Below are 26,889 nucleotides of genomic sequence, written 5' to 3' on the forward strand. Positions count from 1 at the left end.
GGCTGGATAGCAATGTTTGTGCCTTGTGTCTGTTTAATGAATGCAAATTTACTAAATCTTTTGGAATGACATGCATTATAGGTGATTTCCAAAGATTTTGGGACGGAAAAAATTCAGTACAGTGAATATCATTGATGGTATTATAATACGTATAACTATACTTATTAAAGTTAAACCGTTGTTATTGTCTTTCATAAGGAACTGTGTCAGTTCTGTTTATCCCTGCACTTCATAAAGACGAAAATATCAAGTCGATTGCTGTTTTGTGTTCTTACTGTACTTCTACCCCCCGAAATTTATATTTCTAATTTTTATATTTCATACTCTGCCTGAAGCGTCTAGGTATTTTATTTTCATTTTGTATATGTGTGTCATTAACCCAGCCACAGGTGCAAAGCCTTTTACACACGTGTTTAGTCTCGGCGTTGTATATTTCCCGTCTTGTCGATCTGTCAAACATTAATTCAAGAGCCACGCTAACGCACGTGACCAAGCTGTCGGCTTATTTACCTTTCCCCGGTTTGACTGGGCAGCCCTGTGGCACGCCGCTCCTGTCACGTATTAGGAACCAGGGCTGGCCTAAATTGTGATGTTGATGTTTGATTAATTTTAACTTCCAACGCAACTAATAACACATTTGTTAACTTTACCTACGAACTGTGCTTGTCAATTTACTTTTAGCTGTCAGGTATTTTTTAAGCAAAGGCAGTTCAAAGGCCAGCCTTACTAGGGAAGACCCCGTTAGTGTATGTACTGCAACCACACTATGCTAATTATATGTTTCGCACGCCTGACTTCAGCGGCATTCTAGCCAATCACTTTGCCACTTGCAAGGAAGTTGGCGGGAGATGTGCAAATGATAGCCAATCATCAAGTTTGTAGGGCGGAATCACCAATTTTCATGGTAAGCTGTCTCGGAGGCCGGTGGGGGCTGCCGGGGTTCGCCTTTAATGAAAAGCTGTCGACTGGGGGCTGGTTCTGGGGTTTCGTGAGTAGGATGGCGTTTCATATTCTATAACCGTAGCTCCCCTAACCTTTTCGTACCTCACCCCCATTGTAAAGACTATTAAGGTGCAGTAAAGAGCTGACAAATACGATCGGTGACTTTTTAAAAATTCCTTTTTTTTCCGTACTGTAAGTCCGTAGTTTTCAGCAGTTGCCATGGACTGGCATCACACGTAAATCGACATCATATTGAGCACGCGCGGAATGGCGAGCATGCGTGTTCGGCAAGTTGGGTTGCGCGATAGTTTTTCGTGTTTTTATAAAAATGCTTACGAAGAGACAGTGTAAAATACGTAGAGTCTGCTTATAACATGGAGTTTGTTTGAAATAGTAAGATATATTGTTTGCGTCTAGATTAGCCGTTTGAGTGAAACAGTCCAGAGAAATGGGTTTATTAACTGTGTACTTTTCTAGCAGGCTGTAGTTGGGACCGAACACAACTTGTTGGAGCGAATTTCGCCGAGCAACTACGTATAGGTTTAATCGAAACAGTTTGATAGGGTCTGTTCTTTCCGGTGAACTTTAGTCACCCGTGTGGAAGGATCCCTAATAGTTTCTTACGGATAGGCCAACCGGTTGAAATCTTTTCCAACGTGTGCGGTTTGTCGCACCTCATTTGTCCGAAGCCGATTCAAGAGTCCTTTCCCCAGGGTTGAGTGAAAGGTGAGCGCAGCCCTGGCTTGTAGTTACAAGAGGAGATGGTCCCCTTGTTAAGTCCGGTGTAAATAGAGTTGAGAGAGGCCGAACAAAACGGGGGATTCCGTTAAAATATGGGAAGTCTACCCGCAGGATTAGGTCATATACATCTTGTATAAAAAATGGCAGCGAGCGGCTACACTGACCTGAGGGAAAAATTAAAGTCCATGATCCCGCAGAGGGATAACGCGAGGAAAGTGACCGAACACGCCACCGACCGCAAACGCAAGTATCACGATTCCGAGGAGGACTACAGCGACTACGAAGACTATCGAGAGATCGAGGCAAGCAAGGTGAAAAGTGGCATCAAGCAGGTGAAAATCTTCAGCGTGGAGGAGTGCGCGGTCATCGAGGCCAAAATTGATGAGGTCGTGTCCAAAGCTGAAAAGGGTCTGTACCGGCAGCACACTGTGGACAGGGCACCTCTCAGGAACAAGTACTTTTTTGGTGAGGGTTACACATACGGTTCGCAACTGGAGAAGAGAGGCCCCGGCCAGGAGAGGCTCTACTCGAAAGGGGAGGTGGACGAAATCCCCGACTGGGTTCATGAGCTGGTTATCAACAAATTGGTCGACCATCGGGTTATCCCTAAAGGTTTTGTCAACAGCGCAGTGATCAACGACTACCAGCCAGGAGGCTGCATCGTGTCCCATGTCGACCCCATTCACATCTTTGAAAGGCCCATTGTGTCGGTGTCCTTCTTCAGTGACTCTGCCCTCTGTTTTGGCTGCAAATTTCAATTCAAGCCTATCCGAGTGTCGGAGCCGGTGTTCTTCCTTCCGGTGAGACGGGGCAGCGTCACTATGCTCAGGTGGGTCTCTTTATGCACTAAGTAAACCCCTGCAGTTGTGTTTCTTGTGTTTTAAAAGTGTATTTTAGACGATTTCTGAAGATGAAACTTGTGAAAATGTTCAAAGCCTTCCATTTTATGTGTACACTTGTAAAATGCTTATCAACATCACTTGTTTTACAAATTTCTGCTAGTGAAACCCTATCAGAGTAATTGACCTCCTGTGGGTCACATATTGAGCTATTGGTTGGGACAGGATTGGGACTCATGTGTATATCTTTAAGCACCAAGTCACCTTCTGTACAGAAATTTAGCATGCCCTGATGCCGTGGACCAGTATTGTGTTTCCCAGAATTACATAGGAACACTTTGAAGTCACTTTATTTTTCCCTACAGTGCCACCTGACTCACAGGTACGCGAAAACTGACATAAGACATGCTGTTTGATATGTCCTGATGTTTAGTTATTCCAGATGTTTGTGTGTCTCTTTATGCTATTTCAAGATTGATAAGTCACTAACATAATCATATTTTTTGATATTGGCCCTCTAAGAGGCACTCCCAGAAGGTTAAAAATGACAAATGTCAAGCATAAGCATGTGGGGTGTCATTGTAGACAATTTCAAGGTTTGTGATTATGAATGTGATGTTGTTTTTGATCCTTTACTGTGGATCTTGCATTCCTTGGACTGATATCAGCATGGAAAAATGGAAAAATTTCTATTACAATCAAGAATATTTAGAGGTTAAATATTTCAGTTAAAACATATTTAAATATCTGTTGCAACAGTTCTTGCTTATGATGTACAGTGCATCCCTTTTTCCACATTTTGTTACAGCCTTATTCCAAAATTGATTAAATTAATTTATTTCCTCAGAATTCTACACACAACACCCCATAATGACAACGTGAAAAAAGTTTACTTGAGATTATTGCAAATTTATTAAAAATAAAAAATTCAGAAAGCACATGCACATAAGTATTAACAGCCTTTGCCATGAAGCTCACAATTTCAGATTACAGATTTGGAAAGGCACACACCTGTCTATAGAAGGTCCCACAGTTGACAGTTCATGTCAGAGCACAAACCAAGCATGAAGTCAAAGGAATTGTCTGTAGGCCTCCGAGACAGGATTGTCTTGAGGCACAAATCTGGGGAAGGTTACAGAAAAATTTCTGCTGCTTTGAAGGTCCAAATGAACACAGTGGCCTCCGTCATCAGTAAGTGGAAGAAGTTTGAAACCACCAGGACTCTTCCTTGAGCTGGCCGGCCATCTAAACTGAGCGATCGGGGGAGAAGGGCCTTAGTCAAGGAGGTGACCAAGAACCCGATGGTCACTCTGTCAGAGCTCCAGAGGTCCTCTGTGGATAGAGGAGAACCTTCCAGAAGGACAACCATCTCTGCAGCAATCCACCAATCAGGCCTGTATGGTAGAGTGGCCAGATAAAAGCCACTCCTTAGTAAAAGGCACATGGCAGCCCGCCTGGAGTTTGCCAAAAGGCACCTGAAGGACTCTCAGACCATGAGAAACAAAATTCTCTGGTCTGATGAGACAAAGATTTAACTCTTTGGTGTGAATGCCAGGTGTCATGTTTGGAGGAAACCAGGCGCCGCTCATCACCAGGCCAACACCATCCCTACAGTGAAGCATAGTGGTGGCAGCATCATGCTGTGGGGATGTTTTTCAGCGGCAGGAACTGGGAGACTAGTCAGGATAAAGGGAAAGATGACTGCAGCAATGTACAGAGACATCCTGGATGAAAACCTGCTCCAGAGCACTCTTGACCTCAGACTGGGACAACAGTTCATCTTTCAGCAGGACAACGACCCTCAGCACACAGCCAAGATATCAAAGGAGTGGCTTCAGGACAACTCTGTGAATGTCCTTGAGTGGCCCAGCCAGAGACCAGACTTGAATCCGATTGAACATCTCTGGAGAGATCTTAAAATGGCTGTGCACCGACGCTTCCCATCCAACCTGATGGAGCTTCAGAGGTGCTGCAAAGAGGAATGGGCGAAACTGGCCAAGGATAGATGTGCCAAGCTTGTGGCATCATATTCAAAAAGACTTGAGGCTGTAATTTCCAGGGCTGTGGAGTCGGTAGATAAATGCTCCGACTCCTCAGTTTCTAAATCTTCCGACTCCGACTCCTCTGTAAGTATATACTATGCTAATGTATTTTCTACATCCATTGAAGGAAAGGAAGGCAACATACATGTCATTTCACCACAGAACTACTGGCTAGGAAGCCAACACTCTACTATAATGCCAGATTAAAGTCAAACACAATGAAAACAAGGTTTTGTTTATTTTTTTTAAACAAGTGTCTGGATAGTAATAGCAGGCATAAAAATCAGGAGCAGGAAATGTATTGGTTCAAAAATACAAACCACATTCTTTGGTAGTTTTAACTTTTAAAACAAAAAAAAACCTTAACTATATGAACTAAAAACAGTATCTTGAAAACCTATATTAAACTTGGAATACAGTTATAGTTAAAGGAAAGGAAATAAATATGGCAGCCTCCATATTCCTCTGACCACGGGTTCCCTTTAAATGCAATCTAAAATCAGTGGGCTTTAGGCTAGGTTCACAGTTCCCTCTAACAGTGGAACACGACACAATGGAAAGCGGTGCCGCACCTTACCTGTGCATTACATCCCATATAGTGACGCATACAGTCAATGAAAAGCATGCTTCATGGTTACTTGACATGTTCGTTTTGTGGTAACATTATGCACTGCATGCATTGGGCTTTATTCTTACAGCAGAGAAGTAGTTCATTATGACTGTTTGTGAATTGGGACATTTCAACTTACTTTTTTAATTCCCATTTAAATTTAGTAGGAGTCGGTTAACTTTTTGCCGACTCCGACTCCAGGTACCCAAAATTGTCTCCGACTCCTCGACTCCGACTCCACAGCCCTGGTAATTTCTGCCAAAGGTGCATTGACAAAGTGTTGAGCAAAGGCTGTGAATACTTCTGTACATGTGATTTTCTTTTTTTTTTTTTTTAATAAATTTGCAAAAACCTCAAGTAAACGTTTTTCACGTTGTCATTATAGGGTGTTGTGTGTAGAATTCTGAGGAATAAAATGAAATTAATCCATTTTGGAATAAGGCTGTAACATAACAAAATGTGAAAAAAGTGATGCGCTGTGAATACTTTCCGGATGCACTGTATATCTACTTCTGTAGTAAAATCACTATAACACCCCAAACTAGAGCAGCTCATGTTACTTCATACTTTTTCTTGTGTTTATTAAATTACTAGTCTAGTTCCCCATCGATGAAGCACAGATTATTACTTCAAAGCTGTAGAAGAATAAATAGCATTTGATTTTGTTTTAAATACTTATTCTAGCTTATAATGCATATCAATATCGTATTTATGGATATTTTACAATGAACTTGAAATAATAAATACATTGTTGTATACAGTATAAAAAGTCATCAGTGGTGAATAAATGCTCAATGTCAAGCAATTGCTTCTTTGTAAGCACCGGGTTTTTGTTTGTTTTGTTTGGTTTTTGTCATGGAGTGTGTGTTCGCATAGACCCGTTCAACATCGCTCATAAGCAAGCGCCATAAAGCTGCACGTGAGAGGAGTAATCTGTTCTTAAATCCATCCATCCATCCATTTTCCAACCCGCTGAATCCGAACACAGGGTCACGTGGGGGTCTGCTGGAATCCAAGCCTGCAATTTTCAGCGTCTGACTTGTGATTTGCTTTTAATCATTGCAAAGCAGACACAAATAGAAAATTCCAGACTTTTAAAAGAGAATGGAAAATTATTATCGGAGGTATACTTGGGATTTAAAAAAAAAAAAAGGGTTTAACCTGTTATCACCTGTTAGTATTTCTGCCACTGTTGTGTAGCGGTGATGAGCTAGAACATTCAATGTACCATTTCAAATGGTGGTTTTGCTGTTTTTACCTTTTAGAATCCTAGCGCAGATGATTTCTTCTGGCATTGGCAGGTCTTGGATTTAAATTAGCTCTGTTTTTAGGAGGCATCTTATTTGAAATTTTAAGTTAAAATAATGAAATCGAAGCAACAATTTATACTGAGTTTATTCTGCAAAATGTGAAATGCTGGATCTGGCATGGTCTACCTTCAATGAGAATGTTTAACTGTTAAAGTCTGAAAGTTGGCCACCGGGGCAGTACCGAGGTGAAGCGTACACTGCTGTTTAAGTGAGTCTTCCAGTAATTTATCTGTAAACCTTCTTGGTAATCTGTTTCCAGGCATCCTTGATTCAGGACTGGTTTAGGAAGATTTCTCAAAAAAGTTGTCACTAAAACCCCCCACTTGAACCCCTGTCAATTGACACAGGGCTGGAAAAAATAGTCAGAATTATGAAGGGATGTAGACAAATATACATACCAGATTTCTTTTAAATTGGTTGAGCTGTTCTTGAGTGATGCCCAGGCTGACATTTAATTTTGACACTGACCTACAAAAGCACCTGATACTCCTTCCTTTTTGTATTACAGTAGATAAAAACAGCACGCAGCATTGCCTGGTACGTAATTTTAAGCTCTGGTCACTGTTCAGATGTTTTACTTGTTCATGTTCAGAGCCAGCAGATGACACAATTTGCAAATTGTAGAACATGGGGGTAATCAAATCACCAGGACCCCCAGTGTCAAAATTTTGGGTTCCAAAGTAGTCTGTTTCGTCTGTATGGTCCTAGAGAGCAACTATGCAAAGTTTGGTTGAGATTGGTCAAAGGATGTAGGATTGTATAGGGAACAGACAGACATTTTGTTAAATTAAACAGGAAGCATTGCTGACAAGTTTAAAAGTTGTCCGAGATTTGTTCTGTTTCAGTATTTTTAACAGTGAACACTGTCTCCAAGCACTTAACAGACTCACTTCATCTAAATTTGTGGATCAGTATTTTTTTATAAGCTCATCTTTGTATCATAGAACACCATCCCAAGTTGTTTTACTTACTCATGGTACGATAATGATATTCATATTTCATAACATGAAGGCCTGGTAGGTTAGGGTGTTTTTGTTCTTGGTGATAAAGTGGGCCAGTTTTAGGAGTGTGGTGAAAGCCTTAGCCAGGAGGCCTCTCTTCCTGCCAACAAAATTAAGTGTCCAAAGGTATGATTTGAACACACATACTTTTCACGTTTTAGCCCTTCCTGGATGCCTGTCAGATAAAATAAGTTTGATAATAATCTGAAAAAAAATTTTGATAGTAGGGTTTAGGACAATGAAAAAATATTCTATACTGTATCTGCATTTTGGGTACAAAGTGAAAAGCAGCAGTTTTTGAAAGAAACTTAGATGCATCCTAATTTGGATATGATTAAAGAGAACAGAGGAGCTCTGCAAATAGATGGCACTTTGTGTGTGTGTGTGTGTTTTATATAAATGGATTCTGCTTGTTTCATTTGTGAACAGTACTGATACTTGGAGCCAGTGGCACTTACCCTGAACAAAACAATGTTCTTGACCTCCTTTTCATTTTTTTTTTTTTTTATATATAAAGGAAAACAATTAACTGTTTTATCATAGTAGCCATAGCTCAAAAATCATGACTCTTGTAAATGTTCAACTCATATAGACATCAAGATTGATGAATATGTCATTGAGGTACCTCCAAACCCAGATACTCTTCAAGGCTGTTCATCATTAAAAACCTTGGGTCTGATGGGAGTGAAAAGCCTTGACTTGACTTGTCAGCAAATTTGTTTTTAGGAGGCACCTCTCTGACTCCTCTGCACATAACAGATTGTCTGCTTGGCTGCCTTTGTGTTGCTGTGAATTTTTAGTTAGTTGCATGTAGTTAGTGAAGTCAGTTGAGGGAGATAGGTTGGCTCTTGTGTGCAGAAATCTTGTTTCAAGAAGATCTGAAGAGAGTAGATAGATCCGTGCGTTTTGCAAATAGGAAAACGGACGTAGAATAAACATCGACTGTACTGTTTGAAAAAGCAGATTTCTTGTTTGTTTGGCTCAGTTTAGTGTCTTACCACTTCATCAGCACATATTTGACATTAGCTATGGTTTAAAAATAGAGTTGACAGTGCTTCATATGTGCTACTTTGGTGTTTTTAAGCATTTTGTCTTTACTGTTGTATGCGTCAGTCTTGTTCTAAGTGTAGTAGTTGACATTGTACAGTTATTTTTGAAGGCCAAGGCGAAAAGAACACTGGGTTATAAAGAACAATGTTTGTATGTTCATTGCGACAAACCTCTAAATTCGGGCTCAAGCAAATGTTGGGTCTTCCAGTGAGCTGAATACTTTCAGATCTTTGGTTTTTTTTTGTTTCTTTGAGTGTTGATTTGTATACAAAGTTCACCCCAGACATTTTCTTAGCAAGAAGGTGTTTAATTTGGAGGGCAAATTCCTTGAACCACAGTGACTGATCTTTTTGAAGGGGTTACTTGTATAATGCTTCAACTTGCATTGCAAAGTTAAGAGTTATGAGCAGTGGAGGTACACAGTTGGCCCTCTCAAACATTTTCAGTCATCACACGTTTGTAATGGGATGTCCTGGTAAGTTTGGTTCATAGCCTGTTCGTCCTGTATATTGGCTGCCAGCATAGGTTTGAGGCAAACTATAGGCTCCCCAATTCCTATTCTCATGGTGTCTTTGATGTTCTCCTCAGTGACCATTCAGTCCTCTTGGAGTTGAGTTGTGAAACGTTCCTTGTAGCCACTGCAAGGTAGATTAGCACAAATGGTGACATCAGTCATTTTTAAGGAAAGCTGCCTAGGAAATATTAGTCGAAACACATTGTGGCATTTTATTTCTGTGCAGGTAAGGACCTATTTTGCTGTCTCATTATTGTGCCCTTCCAACAAGTGGCGTGGCATTGATGACAGTAATGTATTTTTATATAGAGAGTAGTCATTAAGAGACATGAAATTACTTTAAAAATCAATTACAATAATAGCAAAACTGTTAATGTCATTTAAAAAATATTTTTTCCATTTCACCCTGTACATATTTGACTCTTAGAGGATAAGTTCAGTCCCCCAGTTGTTTCTTCACAAACATGGTATATATGGTATGCATTGTGCTCTGAAGTTAAGTATTTTCTATAAATTTGTTTTCTATAAATTAAAAAAAATATCTTGCCCATGCTTGCAAAAAAACAATAATCTAAAAAGAGTATACAAGTATATATGGTAATACCTTAATTAATAAGATACAGTGATATGAAAAAAGTTTGGGAACCCCTCTTAATTCTTTGGATTTTTGATTATCATTGGCTGAGCTTTCAAAGTAGCAACTTCCTTTTAATATCTGACATGCCTTATGGAAACAGTAGTATTTTAGCAGTGACATTATGTTTATTGGATTAACAGAAAATATGCAATATGCATCATAACAAAATTAGACAGGTGCATAAATTTGGGCACCACAACAGAGATATGACATCAATACTTAGTCGAGCCTCCTTTTGCAAATATAACAGCCTCTAGATGCCTCCTATAGCCTTTGATGAGTGTCTGGATTCTAGATGGAGGTATTTCTGACCCCATTCTTCCATACAGAATCTCTCCAGTTCAGTTCAATTTGATGGCTGCCGAGCATGGACAGCCTGCTTCAAATCATCCCATAGATTTTCGATGATATTGAAGTCAGGGGACTGTGACAGCCATTCCAGAACATTGTACTTTTCCTCTGCATGAATGCCTTTGTAAGTGTCTAACTGTGTTTTGTGTCATTGTCTTGTTGAAATATCCAACCCCTGTGTAACTTCAACTTTGTTGCTGATGCTTGAACATTTTACTGAAGAATTTGTTGATATTGGGTTGAATTCATCCAACCCTCGACTTTAACAAGGGCCCCAGACCCTGAACTAGCCCCACCGCCCCACAGCATGATGGAACCTCCACCAAATTTAACAGTAGGTAGCAGGTGTTTTTTTTGGAATGCAGTGTTCTTCCGCCATGCAAAGCGCTTTTTGTTCTGACCAAATAACTCAATTTTTGTCTCATCAGTCCAAAGCACTTTGTTCCAAAATGAATCTGTCTTGTCTAAATGAGCATTTGCATACAACAAGCGACTGTGTTTGTGGCGTGAGTGCAGAAAGGGCTTCTTTCTCATCACCCTGCCATACAGATGTTCTTTGTGCAAATTGCACTGAATTGTAGAATGATGTACAGATACAGCATCTGCAGCAAGATGTTCTTGCAGGTCTTTGGAGGTGATCTGTGGGTTGTCGTAACCACAATCTTGCGCATATGCTGCTCCTGTATTTTTCTTGGCCTGCCAGACCTGGTTTGGTTTAACAACAGCTGTGGCCTTCCATTTCCTGATTACATTCTCCTTACAGTTGAAACTGTCAGTTTTAAACCTCTGAGATCGCTTTTTGTAGCCTTTCCCCTAAACCATGATACTGAACAATCTTTGTTTTCAGATCTTTTGAGAGTTGCTTTGAGGATCCCATGCTGTCTGTCCCTCTTCAGAGGAGAGTCAAAGGGAAGCACAACTTGCAGTTGACCACCTTAAATACCTTTTCTCATGATTGGACACACCTGTCTATGAAGTTCAAGGCTTAATGAGCTAATCCAACCAATTTGGTGTTTCAAGTAATCAGCATTGAGCAGTGACAGGCATTCAAATCAGCAAAATTACAAGGGGACCCACATTTTTGCACAGCCAGTTTTTTTTACATTTGATTTAATTTCATAAAACTAAATACCGCTTCACTAAAAATCTTTGTCCGGAAAACACCCCAGTACAATGATGTTCCTAGTAAATGAAAGACATATTACTGTTATCTTTTTTGTTGAAAGTAGAGTAAATTATTATGCAGGCTGTGAGGGGTTCCCAAACTTTCATGTGTACATAGACATTCCAGGACTTTACCTTATTATAAGAAATATTTTTATATTTGTATTTGTTCTTGGAGGTAGATGTACCATAGAAGGAATAAAGATACCCATTATAATAACCCCACTACATTCATACCACCGCCTCCATGTCACATTGTGCACTTTGGGCCAGAGGCAGCACCATCTGCCTCATTATCCCCAACTCTGTCAGACAATCCAAGCCAAGATCCTTAAGGAGAAGCACCAGGGACTGTGCATCCAGGCAAACAGATTTTAGCTTCGCAGAAATGCCTACTTAGTGCTCACAGATGAGCTCTGTCTGTCCATCTGTGCCACCCATACCCCCATGCTTTGTACCAGCTATGACTGGGTTGCTAGCTTCCTAGATTCTGCTATGTGGCATTTTTCTCAAACTTTTATTCTCTTTATAATCACTTTAGTTTCTAAAGATATTTCTTTGTTTTCATAACTTACTGGGTCAACTGTATTAAAATTATAAAATAATTATAGAACACTTGAAATAACTAAAGACTTATAAAAACATTACATTCTATAGTATGCACTTTATTAACTACAGGTAAGAACTGTTCTGTGTTGGGGAAGTTGCATGATGACTTCCACGGCATTCTGACAGATACTTGAACTTGTAATTGTGCACATTTTATGCCAACTTCATTAAAAAGGAGTTCCATTCTTGTAGGATTTCACTTTGGTGTTACTGTATTAGTAAATAGTAATCTACTGTACTGATTTTACTCAAAATCAATAGACATCTTGAATTTTATAAGGCAAATACCATGTGCCAAGTTTCATTTAGGTTGAGCTATTTGTTTTTAAATCATTTCCAAAGCATATTATCCTGACAAAAACATATATCCCTCATGACATTGTCATATTATTTTATAGTAATTTTTCTCTCTCTGTCTAATAGACAGAAATCTGACTATGTAGAACAAACCCGACTACAGTAGTTCTGTCCTAAAATCAGTAGACTTCTAGAATTTTGCAATACAAATAACCGTGCCAAGTTTCATTCAGCTTGAGTGGTTTGTTTTTGTGTCCACAACCTCCGATCATTACCTTTGTACACACTCTGCTTGGTAGAGGTCGGATTGTATTCAGAAATGCCTGAAACATATAAATCCATTGTAGAATCAGTCAAAATGTCAACCAGATTAACACACTTTTCCTTTTTATATTTGTTTGTGTGTATATGTATGTATTTACTTATGTATGTGTATACACACATACATACTGCTGCATGGCTTATTCTAGGTTTGACTGCATAAAAGATGGTTTTACTCCAGCAAACTGCAATCGTACTGCCCAGTCATTCTTTATGGAGTGGCCTGCTTACTTGAAAACGGGATTTGGTGTTTAGCTCTTGCATTTTTTTTCCTCATGCTACTTGGAAAGGCTGGTGGGAGGCTTGCCATCTGTTTAGACTTGAAGGGTTAGGAAAATTGACCGGTGAAATGCCACCATTACAAATGCAGTTCATGCATACTTTGAGAACATGAGGAGTTCAACGACCAGCTGTTAGTTGAGTGAGTGGTGAGATTATTTTCATTATTTTTATATATATATATATTAATCTGTTCCAGACCCCCAAAAAACGCTGCAATTTTTTTGTTACATGTTTTTAAATAAGAAAAATGTACTTATAAATAACGAATATTGTATAAAAACACAATACAATAGAATGTAATGCAATAAACTGGTTTTATTAAGTACAGTATAATGTACAGCATTTACCTTGGAGATCAGACGAGTTGAAGATGCTGACAGAGGTGGTGGAGAAAAGCTGAACTGAATAACTGAATATTATTCACTGATTTTTGCCCTTTTCGCTGCACCTTCCTCACTTTTATCTGCAGGGTTTTTCGAAAAAAACCTGTCCTGTTTCATCCTCCCTTACAGAATGTTTCTAAAATGCATCATGCAAGTGTCATTAAATAGCGCCGTCACGCGCCCAGTTGAAACTTTTTCTGGGTGTTTCTTTTGAATAAAGTCTGAAAGTTTCTCCCACATTCCCAACATTTCCTTTATCTCACTTGTAGAGAACTTCCTCTGCCTCCTCCGCGTCACTTATTTCCTGCAAAACCTCCGTGTGCTGCCGCGTCTGTAGCTCCTTTAGCTCCTCCGTTGTCAGTTCCTCCGAGTGCTCCTCAATGAGCTCATTGATGTTGTCGTCATCCATGTCCAGGCCCATGTTCTTGCCGAGGGATACTATCTCCTCCACCACTGCCACTTCAGATTCAAGTCTTTCAAATTCTGTTTCAGACATCTCAGGCCACAGCTTCTTCCACACAGAGGTCAAGGTCCTCTTCGTAACACCCTGCCATGCCAAATCAATAATTCTGAGGCATATAACGACGTTATAGTGGTGCTTCCAGAACTCTCGAAGGGTGAGGTTTGTGCTCTCCATCACCTCAAAGCAATGGCAGAACAGGTGCTTGGTGGAGAGCTTTTTAAAATTAAAAATCACCTGCTGGTCCATGGGCTGCAGGATAGGGGTGGTGTTGGGTAGAAGGTAGAGAACCTATATAAACCTGAACTCTTCAAGGATGTCGTCTTCAAGGTTAGGGGGGTGAGCAGGCGCATTGTCCAGGACGAGAAGGGTTTGCAGAAGTAGGTTATTTTCCTGGGGATATTTTTTAACGTCTGGACCAAAGACCAAATTCACCCACTCCACAAAGAACTGCCTGGTGACTTACACCCTCGGGTTTGCCCTCCACATAACCTGCAGTTTTTCTTTCATAATCCTTTGTGACTTAAAGGCTCTGGGGTTTTCCGAATGATAAACGAGCAGCGGCTTAATCTTGCAGTTGCTGCTCGCATTGACGCACAGTGCAAGGGTTAGCCTATCCTTCATGGGTTTGTGGCCTGGCATCCTCTTCTCCTCTGCTGTTATACAAGTCCTCCTTGGCATGTTCTTCCAGAAGAGTCCTGTCTCATCACAGTTGAAGTCTTGCTGGAGGATGTATCCTTTGACCGTTATAATTCCTGCAAAAGTTTTGAGATAATCCTCAGCTGCCTTCACATCCATGCTCGCTGCCTCACTATGCCTGCCTATGGAGTGAATGCCGGTTCTCTTTTTAAAATTCTCGAACCAGCCCCGACTGGCTTTAAACGGCTCACCCGATGCCTCGTCTGTCGAAGTGCTTGGGGTCTGCTGCTGCAAATCAGCGTAAATCGCTCATGCCTTCTCGCAGATTATAGCTTCCGTCACGGTATTTCCTGTGAGCTGCTTCTCCGTCAACCACACAATCGGCAGCTTCTCCATATTTTCATGGATAAATGTCCACTGTTTAGAAATGATTTTAACGCACTTGTCTGGCGTTTTAGCCTTTATCAACTCCTCCTGCTTCACTATGGTGCAGATTGTATAAGTGCTGCTTGTACTGCTTCGCCAAATCGACTACACGCACACCTTGCTCATGTTTTTCTATAATTTCTTTCTTTAATAATTCAATGCACATCATCTGCTTCTTCTCTGCACTGTCCTTCGCACTCACTTTCTTCGGACCCATAGTTGGGAAAAAACGAAGTTTTGCAAAATAACTGCAAGCACAAATGCGAGCACAACACTGAAGCTTCCACTGCAAGCTAACTGCTTAAAGTGAATGAATGAGACACAGGATGTTGCGGTGTTCACTGTGGTGAGCTGCACGAACTAGTGGTGGGGTGGGATAGGGTAGGGTAGGGTATCTGAAGCTGGCTCGTAATCCAAATTTTAGCTCTCAACTCAAAGCAAAAAAATCAGCCTAGAGGTTGCTCGTATCTCAAAAAACTCGTTAGTTGGGATACTCGTAAGTCAAGGTATCACTGTGTGTGTGTGTGTGTGTGTGTGTGTGTGTATAGAGATAGAGATATATAGATAGATAGATAGATATATATAGATATATCTATATCTCTAACTCTATCTATATATCTCTATCTCTATCTCTATAATATTTCTATCTCTATCTATATAATATCTCAAACTACCAAAACATGTAGTTGAAGCTGAAATCTTCAAGGCCTTAAAGAAGGTTCTGGATGAGATATTGGGACAGCTTAGCTAATAGCCAAACAAATGAGCTTGATCTACTGAACACTCTCCTCTTGTTTTGTCAAATGTCTTCTACTCTTACCCCAAAATCAAATTTAACATTTCAAAACATCTACATTGTCCAGACATTAATGTAAGTCGGCTCTCTCCAGTCCTATGACTTGCAGTGTGTTGATCTCTGAATCCCAGCTACTAAAACCTCATACTTGATCTCTGAACACAAATTGCTGAACTTGTATGTCATTTATTTGATACAAATTTCTTAGGTTTCAAAAAACCCAGTAATTAGTGTAATAACTAAAATGCGAGTAAAACATATTCAGAACAAACCTGTTTTGAAAAGTGTGCTGTTTCAAAAGACTTGGTAAATGAAAACATCCTGACTTGCATTGGCATTTAGTAAGTCATGTGACAATGGCATAATAATGTTTGAAGTTTTATTCTTAGTACTGATTTTAAGTTCTTTTTTCAGTTGATGGAAAGAAAATGTGAGTGAACATGCACATGCTGAGAGTGATCGCATAGTTGAGATGGTCGTATCATTCCTTATAACCTCTTATGTTGAAATCTGCGGCCCCAAGTTGGTATACCCAGGCTTGAAATTCATTTGTGGTAGTTGCTAAAAGCACAGTATAATTTAATATGTAACGCATATATTTCCATGTTTCTGCCTCTTGAGTGGTGAATGTCTTACTCAGGATCACACTTCACTATTCACTAGAGCATACATTCTTAAACTATGAGTGTCACTGCGTTTGTCAAGGCTGTCCCAGTTGTTCAAATGAAGCTGCTGGACAAGCAATCCAGCAATAGGATGACTCACCATACATAAAGATTTTATTGAAATTCAAAGCAAACAGCTCACACAAAAATAAGGGAAAAAGTTGATAATGCATGCAAAAAAGGGGGGACAAAGGGAAACATAACGGTATTCTACTTTAGGGTTAAGTATCTCGGTTGCATTTCTTAAGGTTTCTATATGTTGTCTCATTCACTGCATCTACATACACAACACACGTAGTGTCCGAACACTGTATGGCCTTCATACCACTCTGTCTTAACTGTTAATGTTTGTTTTTAGGCATCTTACTTCAATCTAAGGGCTGTTCTACTGGCACACAGAGCTAACCTACCATTATTTAACTTATAGGGGTTAAACATAATCTTCCATTATCTGTGTTGTCTGTTATATTCAAGTTCAAAACTAAGTAAACTAAGGTAAATTTACCATTAACATTAACTTAAAAATTTGGCTTTTACAATGAGACGTCACACAGTCATGATTTACAATCATACTTAACCCTTTCATCCCTGGATTTTCTGTTCTGGGAAAAATTATTTTGTGAGATATTCTACCTTTGGGGCATCTAGGAAGCTCAAAAATGAAAAAAAACAAAAAAGTATCATTATTACACAATAGCTGCCAAATACATTTCCATGTTTCACAGACTGTATGCCAGTCTGTCCAGTCTGCACTAATAGTAGCACGCTTGGTTCCAATGGCTTCAAACGTACCTGTGCTTTACAAAAACTGCTGCATATATATGTACTAGTAATAGGATGTCAGGGCTGAAAGAGTTAATGAGAAAGCGTCGCATACGGTTGGTGGACTGCCATGGGCACTTCATTAAAATTTGATTTGCGGCAGCAGTTCTTCATGGGGGTCCTCCACACCCAATCCATGGATGACATTCAGAAGAAGTTCTGGGTCTCAGAGACAGCAAAAAAAGCGATACTGGGTCACAAAAAAATAAAAAGCTTAAGTGCCGCATAGTTCACTTTACAGGTGTGTGATCAGTGACTGTGCTGACAGACCGAATAGACATTCTAGTTCTGAAAAGGAGTTCTATTAAAACATAACCCTCTGAAACCTACCTAATCCAATTCATTTTGTGGATTCCATACCTGTTCTAGTAATAATGGGCAGGAGGACTTGAAATAGCCCTAGAGGGGGATGCCCACATATCTGATTCAAATGAGTTAAGTATACTGATGATTGATTTTAGTCATAGAGCTATATTTAGTTTCAAACAAACTAATGCAAAGAAAAGCATACAAAATGGCACAATCGCATCTAAAACATTATTTTTGATGGAGAAATTTATCCAGAAAAGGAACAGAATATTTTCTCATTTCACATTTTAGCTCCAAATAAGATAATGCAGTGCATGAATTTGAAAATATTTTTATGATTTCTTGTATAATAAGAATATTCATTGGTGGTACTTTTATATGAAAAAGAAAACTTAAACGTTTAAGTAAATTCTGGACTTGAGCTCTGAAAATTTGTTTGCTGACAGAATTAGTTTTGAATCGGGCTGAATTTCAGTCACTCACATTTTAGCAATTTCTGTGGTGGTGCTGTCTTCATGCTCCTTAAATCTACGTTTTAAACTGTCAATATGCATTTACAATGAAGTCTTGCTTTCAGATGAGGCTTGTCTTATCTCAAAAGTACGGCACGCTGTTGTATATTTGTACTGCGCCACTTGTGTGTTTTTTGTTGTTCTAATTTCAGAGCCGGGCTTCTGTTGGGAGATTTACACTCTCACCACTCTGTGTATAATTGGGGAATCTGGCTAAAGAAATGAAAGGCCGTCACATGTGTAAAGTGGCTTCTGTTCACTCTGTCTTCATGGCACGAGTTTATTTTATGGTACTTTTACCTTGTTTTCAAACAATCCTGAGTTTTATGTCTTTTTGAGGTTGTATGTTATTAGCTGATGTAAGGCTGTCTTGGTGAGTGTTCTTGTGAACCAGGGATTGTCTTGTGAAAACATGACTTCTGAACGTGGTTTTCTTCTACATGTTTGTTCCTATTCTAATTTTTTTTTTTTTTAAATATATAGTGGTTATGCAGCAGATGAAATTACCCACTGCATTCGGCCACAAGATATCAAGGAAAGGCGTGCAGTTATTATCCTGAGAAAGTGAGTATTTCCTCGGTTAACCAGTCCCTGCAACTCAATGGCAAACTTAATTTGGTAGCCCCACTATTTGAATATTTTGCTTTTACGTGTGTGGTAAAATATTGCGTTTATCATTTACTATATAGTTTTGGTTTTGTGTTGGAATGCTCATTTCAGGTGCCTTTGTGTAGTCAAACTAAAGGAAGCAACTCGGGATGCTTCAGTTAATTGGCCACCAATCTAAATCGGGTAATTTTCACTAAAGAAAGACTGTAAATTGTCTGATCACATGAAACCATATTTTCAGCCCATGCTTTTCTAAGCTTTGTGGTAATTTACTTGTTGTACTCCTTTACACTAGGTATTCAGATAGTTGAGCCCGCATTTCTTTTTTTGTCTTTTTCAATTCCTGCTGTGTAAACAAAGAGCAGGGAGTGGAAGCTATTGGACTATCAGCCTTTATGTTAAAGAAAGTGGAGTAATAAAGTTGTAATGTGCAATTAGACAAACATTAAGAAAAGCTGCTTTAATTTAAACCTTTTTATTTTGTACTTTACATTTTAAATGACAGTGTATGTCTGAGTTTGGACGGTGAGCAAGCTTGTGTTTAGTACAGCAGCTCACATTTTCAATTAGAAAAAGATGAATTTTAAATTGCTGCTTAGTACACAGTAGGCTTTTTTAAAAAGATTTTTACTGTGCATATTTGTTTCTGCATGTTATACAACATATGTTTTGCATGTTATGCAGCATATGTTTTGTTAAGAAACAAGTAGTACTTAATTAAAATGGTAATTCATATTTCTAATTAAACCTCAAGAATTAACAAATGTCTAGCAGAGACACTGAAGAAAAAACCATGCCTGTATAAATGATAGTAAATGTATATTTTAACAGCAAAATGGCTGTAGTACATTTAAGTAGTATTTAATTGCCGATGTATGTTATTTGATTGTTGTGTGAGAATATACAAGTCAATAAACAGATTTGCAGTAAGTGCTTAAATAATTTATATACCAAGTGGGGCGACTGACAGTGAGAGTATCTCTTTCTGTCTATTTAAAGGTGATCATCCAGGGAACATGCAGTAAGCTGCTGAAATAACAGTATATCAATCAATCAATCAACATTTATTTATATAGCACATATTCATACAAAAAAATGTAGCTCAAAGTGCTTTACAAAATGAATAGAGAAATAGAAGACACAATAAAAGATAAACATAAGTCAACATTAATTAACATAGAATAAGAGTAAGGTCCGATGGCCAGGGTGGACAGAAAAAACAAAAAAAAAACTCCAAAGGCTGGAGAAAAAAATAAAAAAATAAAATATGTTACATAATGGTGATCCATATTTAAATATGACTTGGAATTTCATAGCCTTTTAATGCATTTTGTTCTAAGGTACATGAAAAGTGCAAGATATACCAAATTAGTGTGTTTGTTGTCACTACTCAAAAAAAAAAAAAAAAAACTTGCATTAACAAAAGAATATTATCTGTATTACCTGATAACAGTCTCTGCTTTTATGATCTAATTCACCAGCCATCCAATAAACTGATGATTTTAAATATGTTTTGTTGTTAACTGGCCGATTGCAAAAATGAAGCCACTGGCTATGCAGTTTTGTTTCTTCATTTTTAGACTATTGAAATTGACATCTATTAATATTCCAGCGGGACCTGGGAAGGATTCTCCCACCCCAACCCAACCCACCACCCATTTGGCAAGGGAGTGAATGGTGGCATACTGTCCAGTTAACAAAATGAATAGCTGAGGATTCCACAAAAGAAATTCAATATGGTCTTCTAATTGGGTATAAAAGAACAAGTCAGCATCGTTTACATTTACCCTGAAGTGAGCACTAAGTAACGGCCATTGGAAAAGAACAGAAGTCTTGTGTGCTTGTGGGCTCCTGTCTCAGTCACATGTGATGAGTATGATTGCTATCTCAGATTATTATTATTATAATAGCATTAGTAATTTAGTGGTGTTATCATATGTGCAGAGTACAGTAAAATTCTTACTAAATGTCCAACTAGCAGTGCCTGAAATCTTTTGGAGAAAACCCTTACAACTGCAATATAGTTAGTAACAGTGTATAAGTTAGTTTATTTCACATTTAAAAATATGCAGTTATATATTTCTTTTTTAGGGTATAGTCCATTTTTTTTGTTAGATGTACATTACCCAAAGATGAAGCACTCAAGATATGCAACAAGCAATGATTCAGTTCAGTTTTTCATTGTAACTCCCATTGTAACTAAAAGTGTTTGCTAGATACTCTGGATCAGAAATGTGCCCCAAGAACATACAAAATATAACCTCAAAGCAGACACCTATTACTAAACGATGGCAACTTAAAAATGTCCTTTTGTAAGTTTGGGTATCATGAGACTGTAAAATCAATTGATAGTACAATCTGGTTTGGTTGTACGTGTGCTTGCATGGCAGAGTCAGGGTCACCGGTCAAGTTAAGATTTTAAATTTACAGGCCTCAAATGGTACTTTGTGACTTGTTGGGGGTCAAGACATTTTCTTGCTGGAGTGTGTGGGATCCGACACACTGAGAAGAACTTTGTTCATTCGTCTTTTGTCATTAATGTCTTGTGTGGATGGTGGTATGGACAAGTGGTGAACTGGGCAGTTTTTACAAACTAATGAACTGCATACTCTAAAGTTTGAAACTTTTTTGTGTACCTAGTGATTTAACAAAGAACTTCAATAATTGTTTTTTTTTTTTTTTTAGGACGAGAAAGGATGCACCACGTTTGGAAAGTAAAACCTTAAGTAATGTATCTCTTGCTGCTGCAACGTCAGACCACCAACAGATACTGAAACCAAAGCGGTCTCATCGAAAAGCCGATCCTGATGCCGCTCACAGGTAGTCACATATTTGTAAAACTGATTGTGCTGTAGGGGTACTGCACAATACACTCACAGCCCTCGAGTTGTGATCCCAATGCAAACTTTGTCTGTTTCTGCAGGTCCAGTTTCCCTCCCTCGCCACAGTAGTAGTAGTAATAGTTTATTTATATAGCGCCCTTCACAGACAATAGGTCACAGAGCGCTGATCAGTAAACACAGTACAAATACAACAGTTAAAACAAAACATAAACAATAAATAAACAAACCGGAACTATTCAGCACTGATTAAAAGCTTGTTTAAAAAGAAATGTTTTTAGTTGTTTTTTAAAAGAATCAACAGACTTGACTCCACCCAGACCACAAGGCAGGCTATCCCATAGTGCCACAGACTGAAAGGCATGATCCCCACGGGTTTTTAGCCAAGTGCGTGGGACAACGAGAAGGCCCTGTTGCCCAGATCTGAGAGTCCGACAAGCTGTATGGCGTTGGAGCAGGCTGGTTAGGTCCTCCGGAGCTTGTCCATGCCAAGCTCTGAAAGTAAGTACCAAAACTTTAAAATCTGTTAAACACTGGGAGTCGGTACAGTGTGTGCAAAATGGGGGTGATATGATCACTCCGGCTAGTGCGAGTTAGGAGCCTGGGAGCTACATTTTGAACTAACTGAAGATGAGAGAGAGGACTTGCTCAAACCTATAAAGAGAGCATTACATTAGTCAAGCCGCGAGGAAATAACAGAATGAACAAGCATCTCCAATTCTGATTTTGAAACAGCATTTCTTAGTTTTGAGAGATTTCTAAAATGAAAGAAACACGAGCTGCTGACTGACCTTACATATTCATCAAGTGTTGGGGACTGGTCAAAAATAACTCCAAGGTTACGTAGACTCAACTTAATAACAGGAGAAACAGAAGATAATTTTAAACTGATTCAGAATGAAGAACAGGAGGAGCAACAATTAGTATCTCAGTTTTTCCTGAATTCAACTGCAGATAATTACTACTGAGCCAACCGTTAACCTGAGACAGACAATCAACCAATGTGACCAAAGTATTAATTTGGTTAGGCGTAAATGAAAAATAAAGCTGTATATCATCTGCATATAGATGATACGAGATGTCCTTAAAAGAATTAAGAATCTGTGATAAAGGAAGAATATATAAAGAGAAAAGTACAGGTTTAAGAACCGAGCCCTGCGGCACTCCACATGTCAAAGGAGCAGTCAGATGAAAAGCCAGCCACACTGACTGAGAAACTCCTATTTGACAAATAAGAGGAGAGCCAGTCCAGAGCAGAGCCAGAGACACCTAACAGCTCTGATCTATTAAGATCTGATGGTCCACCATATCAAAAGCTGCGGTAACTCTAAGCTAGCTGGGTCTGAGTAAGGGTGGATGTATGTACTTTGTGATGGATTGGGCTTAGTAGGTTTAAAGCTGGTTGAATATGACGTAGTGCGTCCACCAAAGTCCCAAGTTTTACTTCTACAGATTATGGGAATCCCACTTCTGTTTTTTAGGAGCTTAATCTAGGTCTTCAAACTTCTTAAAGGCAAAGACTAGAATTGATTGATGCTTGGAATTTTTTTCAGTTTTCACAACAGTGAGTCATCCTAACACATTTATGGGAATCTGGATTAAGCTGCCAGATCATGTAGTGTAACTGAAGAAGAAACTTTAACAGAAGGAACTGAATGGGATATCTGACAAGCTAGCTAACAAAACAAAATAATGCACTGAACTATTTACCATCTTGTGTACATTTCTTAGGACGTTCTAGCTTTACTGTATGTGGTCGAAGTATTGGAGTCATGTATTTAAGGCAGTTGCTGGTGCCATCACTTTGCCACATTAGTTGGTCTTTGACTGTGGTACACTTTAGCAACACTTGGGCACGTTTTGTTGCTGTTTAAAAGTTCATTTTAAAATTTTGTAGTGCCTTTTGTAGTTAACAGTGTAATAGTTTAGTATGGCACTTAACCTGAAAAGTAAGATTTCAGTACTGGAACTAATTTTTTCTTTAATAAAATCGTAATGCTCTGATTGATTAACCACCAATTTCAGTCAGCCGATTTTCAGCCCAAATGACTTGATCAGTGATGAATAAATTACCTGACCTCCCAATGTTTCGGAATCTGCTTTTCTAAGCTTTACACTAATTACAATAAGTTATGGTGATCCTCTATGCAAACTACTACCATACTTTAGGACTCTTTTGTGTCTCACTGCTCTCTAAATTTTGGGCTTGTTAGCTTAATAAACAAATATGTCCATTTTATGTGTAAACCCGTTATTAGCCTTGTGTCTTCTTGATAAATATGAATATTGTGAACAGTAGGTGCTGCCACCAAGCGCCCAAACCCCAAACACACAAGACCAAACACAACTCTGGGTTCAATAAAAGGAATTTTTACTCCACACAGCTCTTAATAGACAGTTAAGACAGCCAATACACACCCTTGAAATGTGCGCTTATTCTCTTTCTTCCTTTCCTTTTCTCCTCCAGTGAGTTTTGCCCTCTTCCACCCGACTCTGACTCATTTAGGTGTGGCGGCAGGCTTCTTTTAAGCTGGACCTGGGAGTACTTCTGGTGGCACATTGTGGCTTGTTGGAAGCACTTCAAGGTCATCTGGAAAACAGGGAAAACCTCCACTAGAAGCACCCTTTATCGTTCCCCAAGGACCCCTATAGGGCTGTCCTTCTGGACTCCAATTCCAATGTATCCCTGCGAGTGTACAAACTGGGACCATTGGCAAGGAACACTGCCTCCTATTTATTGGGGGAGGAACTTCACCCAGCTTTGTCTCTCTTCAGTCCATTAGTCCTTCTGGTGTCCCAGCCAGGAAGTGAATTATAGAGCATCCCAGCTGGGTAATGTGTGCAACTCTGCCATCCTTCCATTATGGTTTTCCAGCCAGACAAGTAATCCTTCTCCATCCTGCCCAGGATCCCCATCCATCCTCTTGGGCACTTAAAATATTTTGTTAGAATTGCAGCATGTAATTATGACAAGCATGTTCTTGTATGGTGTGTGCATTTTGGATGAAAATTTTGTGTACATGTTTTATTATCTTGGAAAGGTATGTTTTTAGGGGATTTTTGTTAGTTTTTTTTTTTCACTAGCCAATAATAAACGGAAATACATTTTGTTGATTTAAAAAATAAAAAATATGAATTGCTAACACCTGTCTGCAGTTTAGTTACAAAAATACCACTAAGTACAAAACGGATGTTTCTATATGGCTGATTATGCAAGAGCTTAGTGTATATAACATAAGAAAAATTTAAAAGGATAAAGAAAACAAATCACTGTTGGAATCGGGATGTTTTGTTAGAATGAAATTGGTGATTGTATCGGAACACTCCTAAAAAGATGAAACCTCTTAATATAATTTTAAATGCAATGTTCTTGTTTTTTAGACCTCGAATTTTAGAAATGGACAAAGAAGAAAATAGACGCTCTGTTATCTTGCCAGAACACAGAAGGAGAACTAGTTACAGCTCCGAGGACTACTGGAGAAGGTCCTATGACATTTCAGAAAACTATGAAGACGCAGACAATGATGTAAATTCAGTGAGGAAAGTGAAAATGAGACGACATTAAATGATGGACACCCATGCTCCCCCAATCAAGCCAGTTTTCTGGCAGCAGTGTTTTTTCATCTTTTTTTTTTTTTTTTTTTTTTTTTTTTTTTTTTCTTTTCTTTGACAGCTTCATTTGTAGTGTAGGTTTTGGATTTTAGGCTGTCAGATGACCCTCCTAAGGGTTGGGTTTCGAATGCAAGTTAAAAAAGTCAAAAGGAAGATGAAAACATCTTCGGAATGTAGTGCATACTGAGCAAGAATACTGAAATTTAAGGTGCAAGCATTCATTTGGCTAGTCCTCTGGATTGTTATTGTCAGGAAAGCAAGTATTTAATTTTTGAAAAGTCCAAAATCATGGTGAAACCAGAGGACCTGCTTGTGCTTGCTTGGTTTATAAGCCTGTAAAAACTGGGTGGAGGCAGTGCTATGATTGTGTTAGCAGCAGAATCCATTAATCATCCTGCTTAATTTTGTCTCTCGTTCTCCCTTGCAAATAGCTCCTCTGTATTAAGACCTTTTCCGGTGCTACACGGTTTTCTATATGAAAATGTATGTGGCACTTACAGGAAGCAAACGAATGAATAATTGTTATGGCCACCCAACCCGTATTTCCCCCAATTTCAGACATGTGTTTAGCTGTTCAGCATTTGCAACCCTCTTTATGCTCCACTGATTGTGAACAAGCACAATGCATTGTAGGAGAGTTGATGATTCAAAGCCCACGTGTCATTTCACTGCTTTTCATGTCATTAAATAAGTTAGAACCAGTATTCATGCTGCAGATTGTATTATGCGCAGTATCTAGATTTTTGTTTTTGGATCCAAAGACCAATACAAGAAATGTATTTAAGTGTAAACAAGACTTTTTGTGGATTCTTTGACTTTTTTTTTTTATTATTATTAATAGTGTCATTTTTTTGTACAGTTTAGCACCTTGTGCCATGGAATATGTCTGTCAGTGACTAGAAGATCCAAAGTTTAAAAAAAAAAAAAAAGTCAAGGTTATGCCTAGCTCTGTGGAAGAACTTCTTGTATGAGCTGCATTTAAACTGCCACTGCGTTTGGATTCTTTTTGTTCGTCTTTACTAATAACATAACTGCAATACGAAGTTCAGCCAGTTCTACATGTAGCAGATTTTGAAAAGTCGTTTTACTTGCTTAGTTAAGGGCGCGTACACACAACTGATTTACTATGCTTGTTAGTTTCAAACTTAATTATAAACATTTTCATACCTGGAACTTTTTTAATGCTTTGTTTAAAGGAAAAAAAAAAAAGTTGCATTTATTTTGAGATATATGCTTGCATATTTGGGTGCCAATAGGACCACCTCCCAATCCCCCAAAAAAGTCTTTTTGCTTGTAACAAAGATGTACAGTACTGTAAAGGTTATGAGTTTAAATGTACTCGGATGAAATTATATACATAATGAAAACTATTTTATGTACAAAGAACTAATTTTAGTTATTTGTTTAAAAGTGATCTGTGTGTGGCTTTTTTCTTTTTTTCTTTTCTTTTCTTTTTTTTTTTTGTTTTGGACAACTGTGTCATTTGGAGAAGCCCCTGATCCTCTTATTTTTCAAGGTGTCTCCCGAAGCCCTTGGATTGCAAGTGACTGAGATGATGAAGTATTTATATGAAGAAATGCTGTCAGTATATTGCTAGAATAATATTCAACATGTTGAATATTTTAGGTGAATTGTAACAATTGTTTTGGCAATAATTACTTTTGGAAATTTAACTGCGTACAAGTTTTCTTACCTTGCGAAAAAAAAAAAAAAAACAACAAACAAACTTACGAAACACTGAACAGTATACAGTATTTGGAAAGTTCTGCTCCAACAAACCGGCTGCTCTTGCTGTTCAGCTTGTGACTCTTTCTGTTTGGGGTTTTTTTTTTGTTTTTTTTTTTTAATTTCCTCCCCTTACCATCCTGCAAACAACTAAATGAAGGCGGATGAACCTGAGTTGATTAAGCAATTTGTTTTTAGCCAGTGTAGCTAAACATTTCAGAGAAATTAACTAGTACTTAAAAGTGACTGGTTTGAATTCATAGTGCAGAGCCTTTACTTCATATTTTTATATCCCTGTGTGTTAAATGACAGAACTGGCTGTTGGCCCTTTTGAGTGCTCAAATGCATACTGAGTGTGTCCGGCCAGAGAGTCCTTTAGTT

The 26,889-nt window shown here is 38.6% G+C and overlaps 1 protein-coding gene across 1 annotated transcript; it reads left to right on the plus strand.

The window, feature by feature from the left end:
* Window positions 1–926: 926 nt before the first annotated feature.
* On the plus strand, window positions 927–26,213 carry alkbh5 (alkB homolog 5, RNA demethylase). Its single transcript, XM_039774480.1, has 4 exons — window positions 927–2,512; window positions 18,206–18,286; window positions 21,017–21,151; window positions 24,553–26,213. The coding sequence occupies exons 1-4, from the start codon at window positions 1,824–1,826 to the stop codon at window positions 24,734–24,736; spliced, it is 1,089 nt and encodes a 362-aa protein (XP_039630414.1). The 5' UTR covers window positions 927–1,823; the 3' UTR covers window positions 24,737–26,213.
* Window positions 26,214–26,889: the final 676 nt, after the last annotated feature.

This window comes from Polypterus senegalus, chromosome 13 (genome assembly GCF_016835505.1).
Source record: "Polypterus senegalus isolate Bchr_013 chromosome 13, ASM1683550v1, whole genome shotgun sequence".
NCBI classification, from domain to species: domain Eukaryota; kingdom Metazoa; phylum Chordata; class Cladistia; order Polypteriformes; family Polypteridae; genus Polypterus; species Polypterus senegalus.

Coding starts and splice junctions, on each gene's coding strand:
- alkbh5 (XM_039774480.1), top strand. CDS start 1,824: ATGGCAGCGAGCGGCTACACTGACCTGAGGGAAAAATTAAAGTCCATG. Junction 2,513..18,205: donor GGCAGCGTCACTATGCTCAG/GTGGGTCTCTTT, acceptor TTAAATATATAG/TGGTTATGCAGCAGATGAAA. Junction 21,152..24,552: donor GATCCTGATGCCGCTCACAG/GTAGTCACATAT, acceptor CTTGTTTTTTAG/ACCTCGAATTTTAGAAATGG.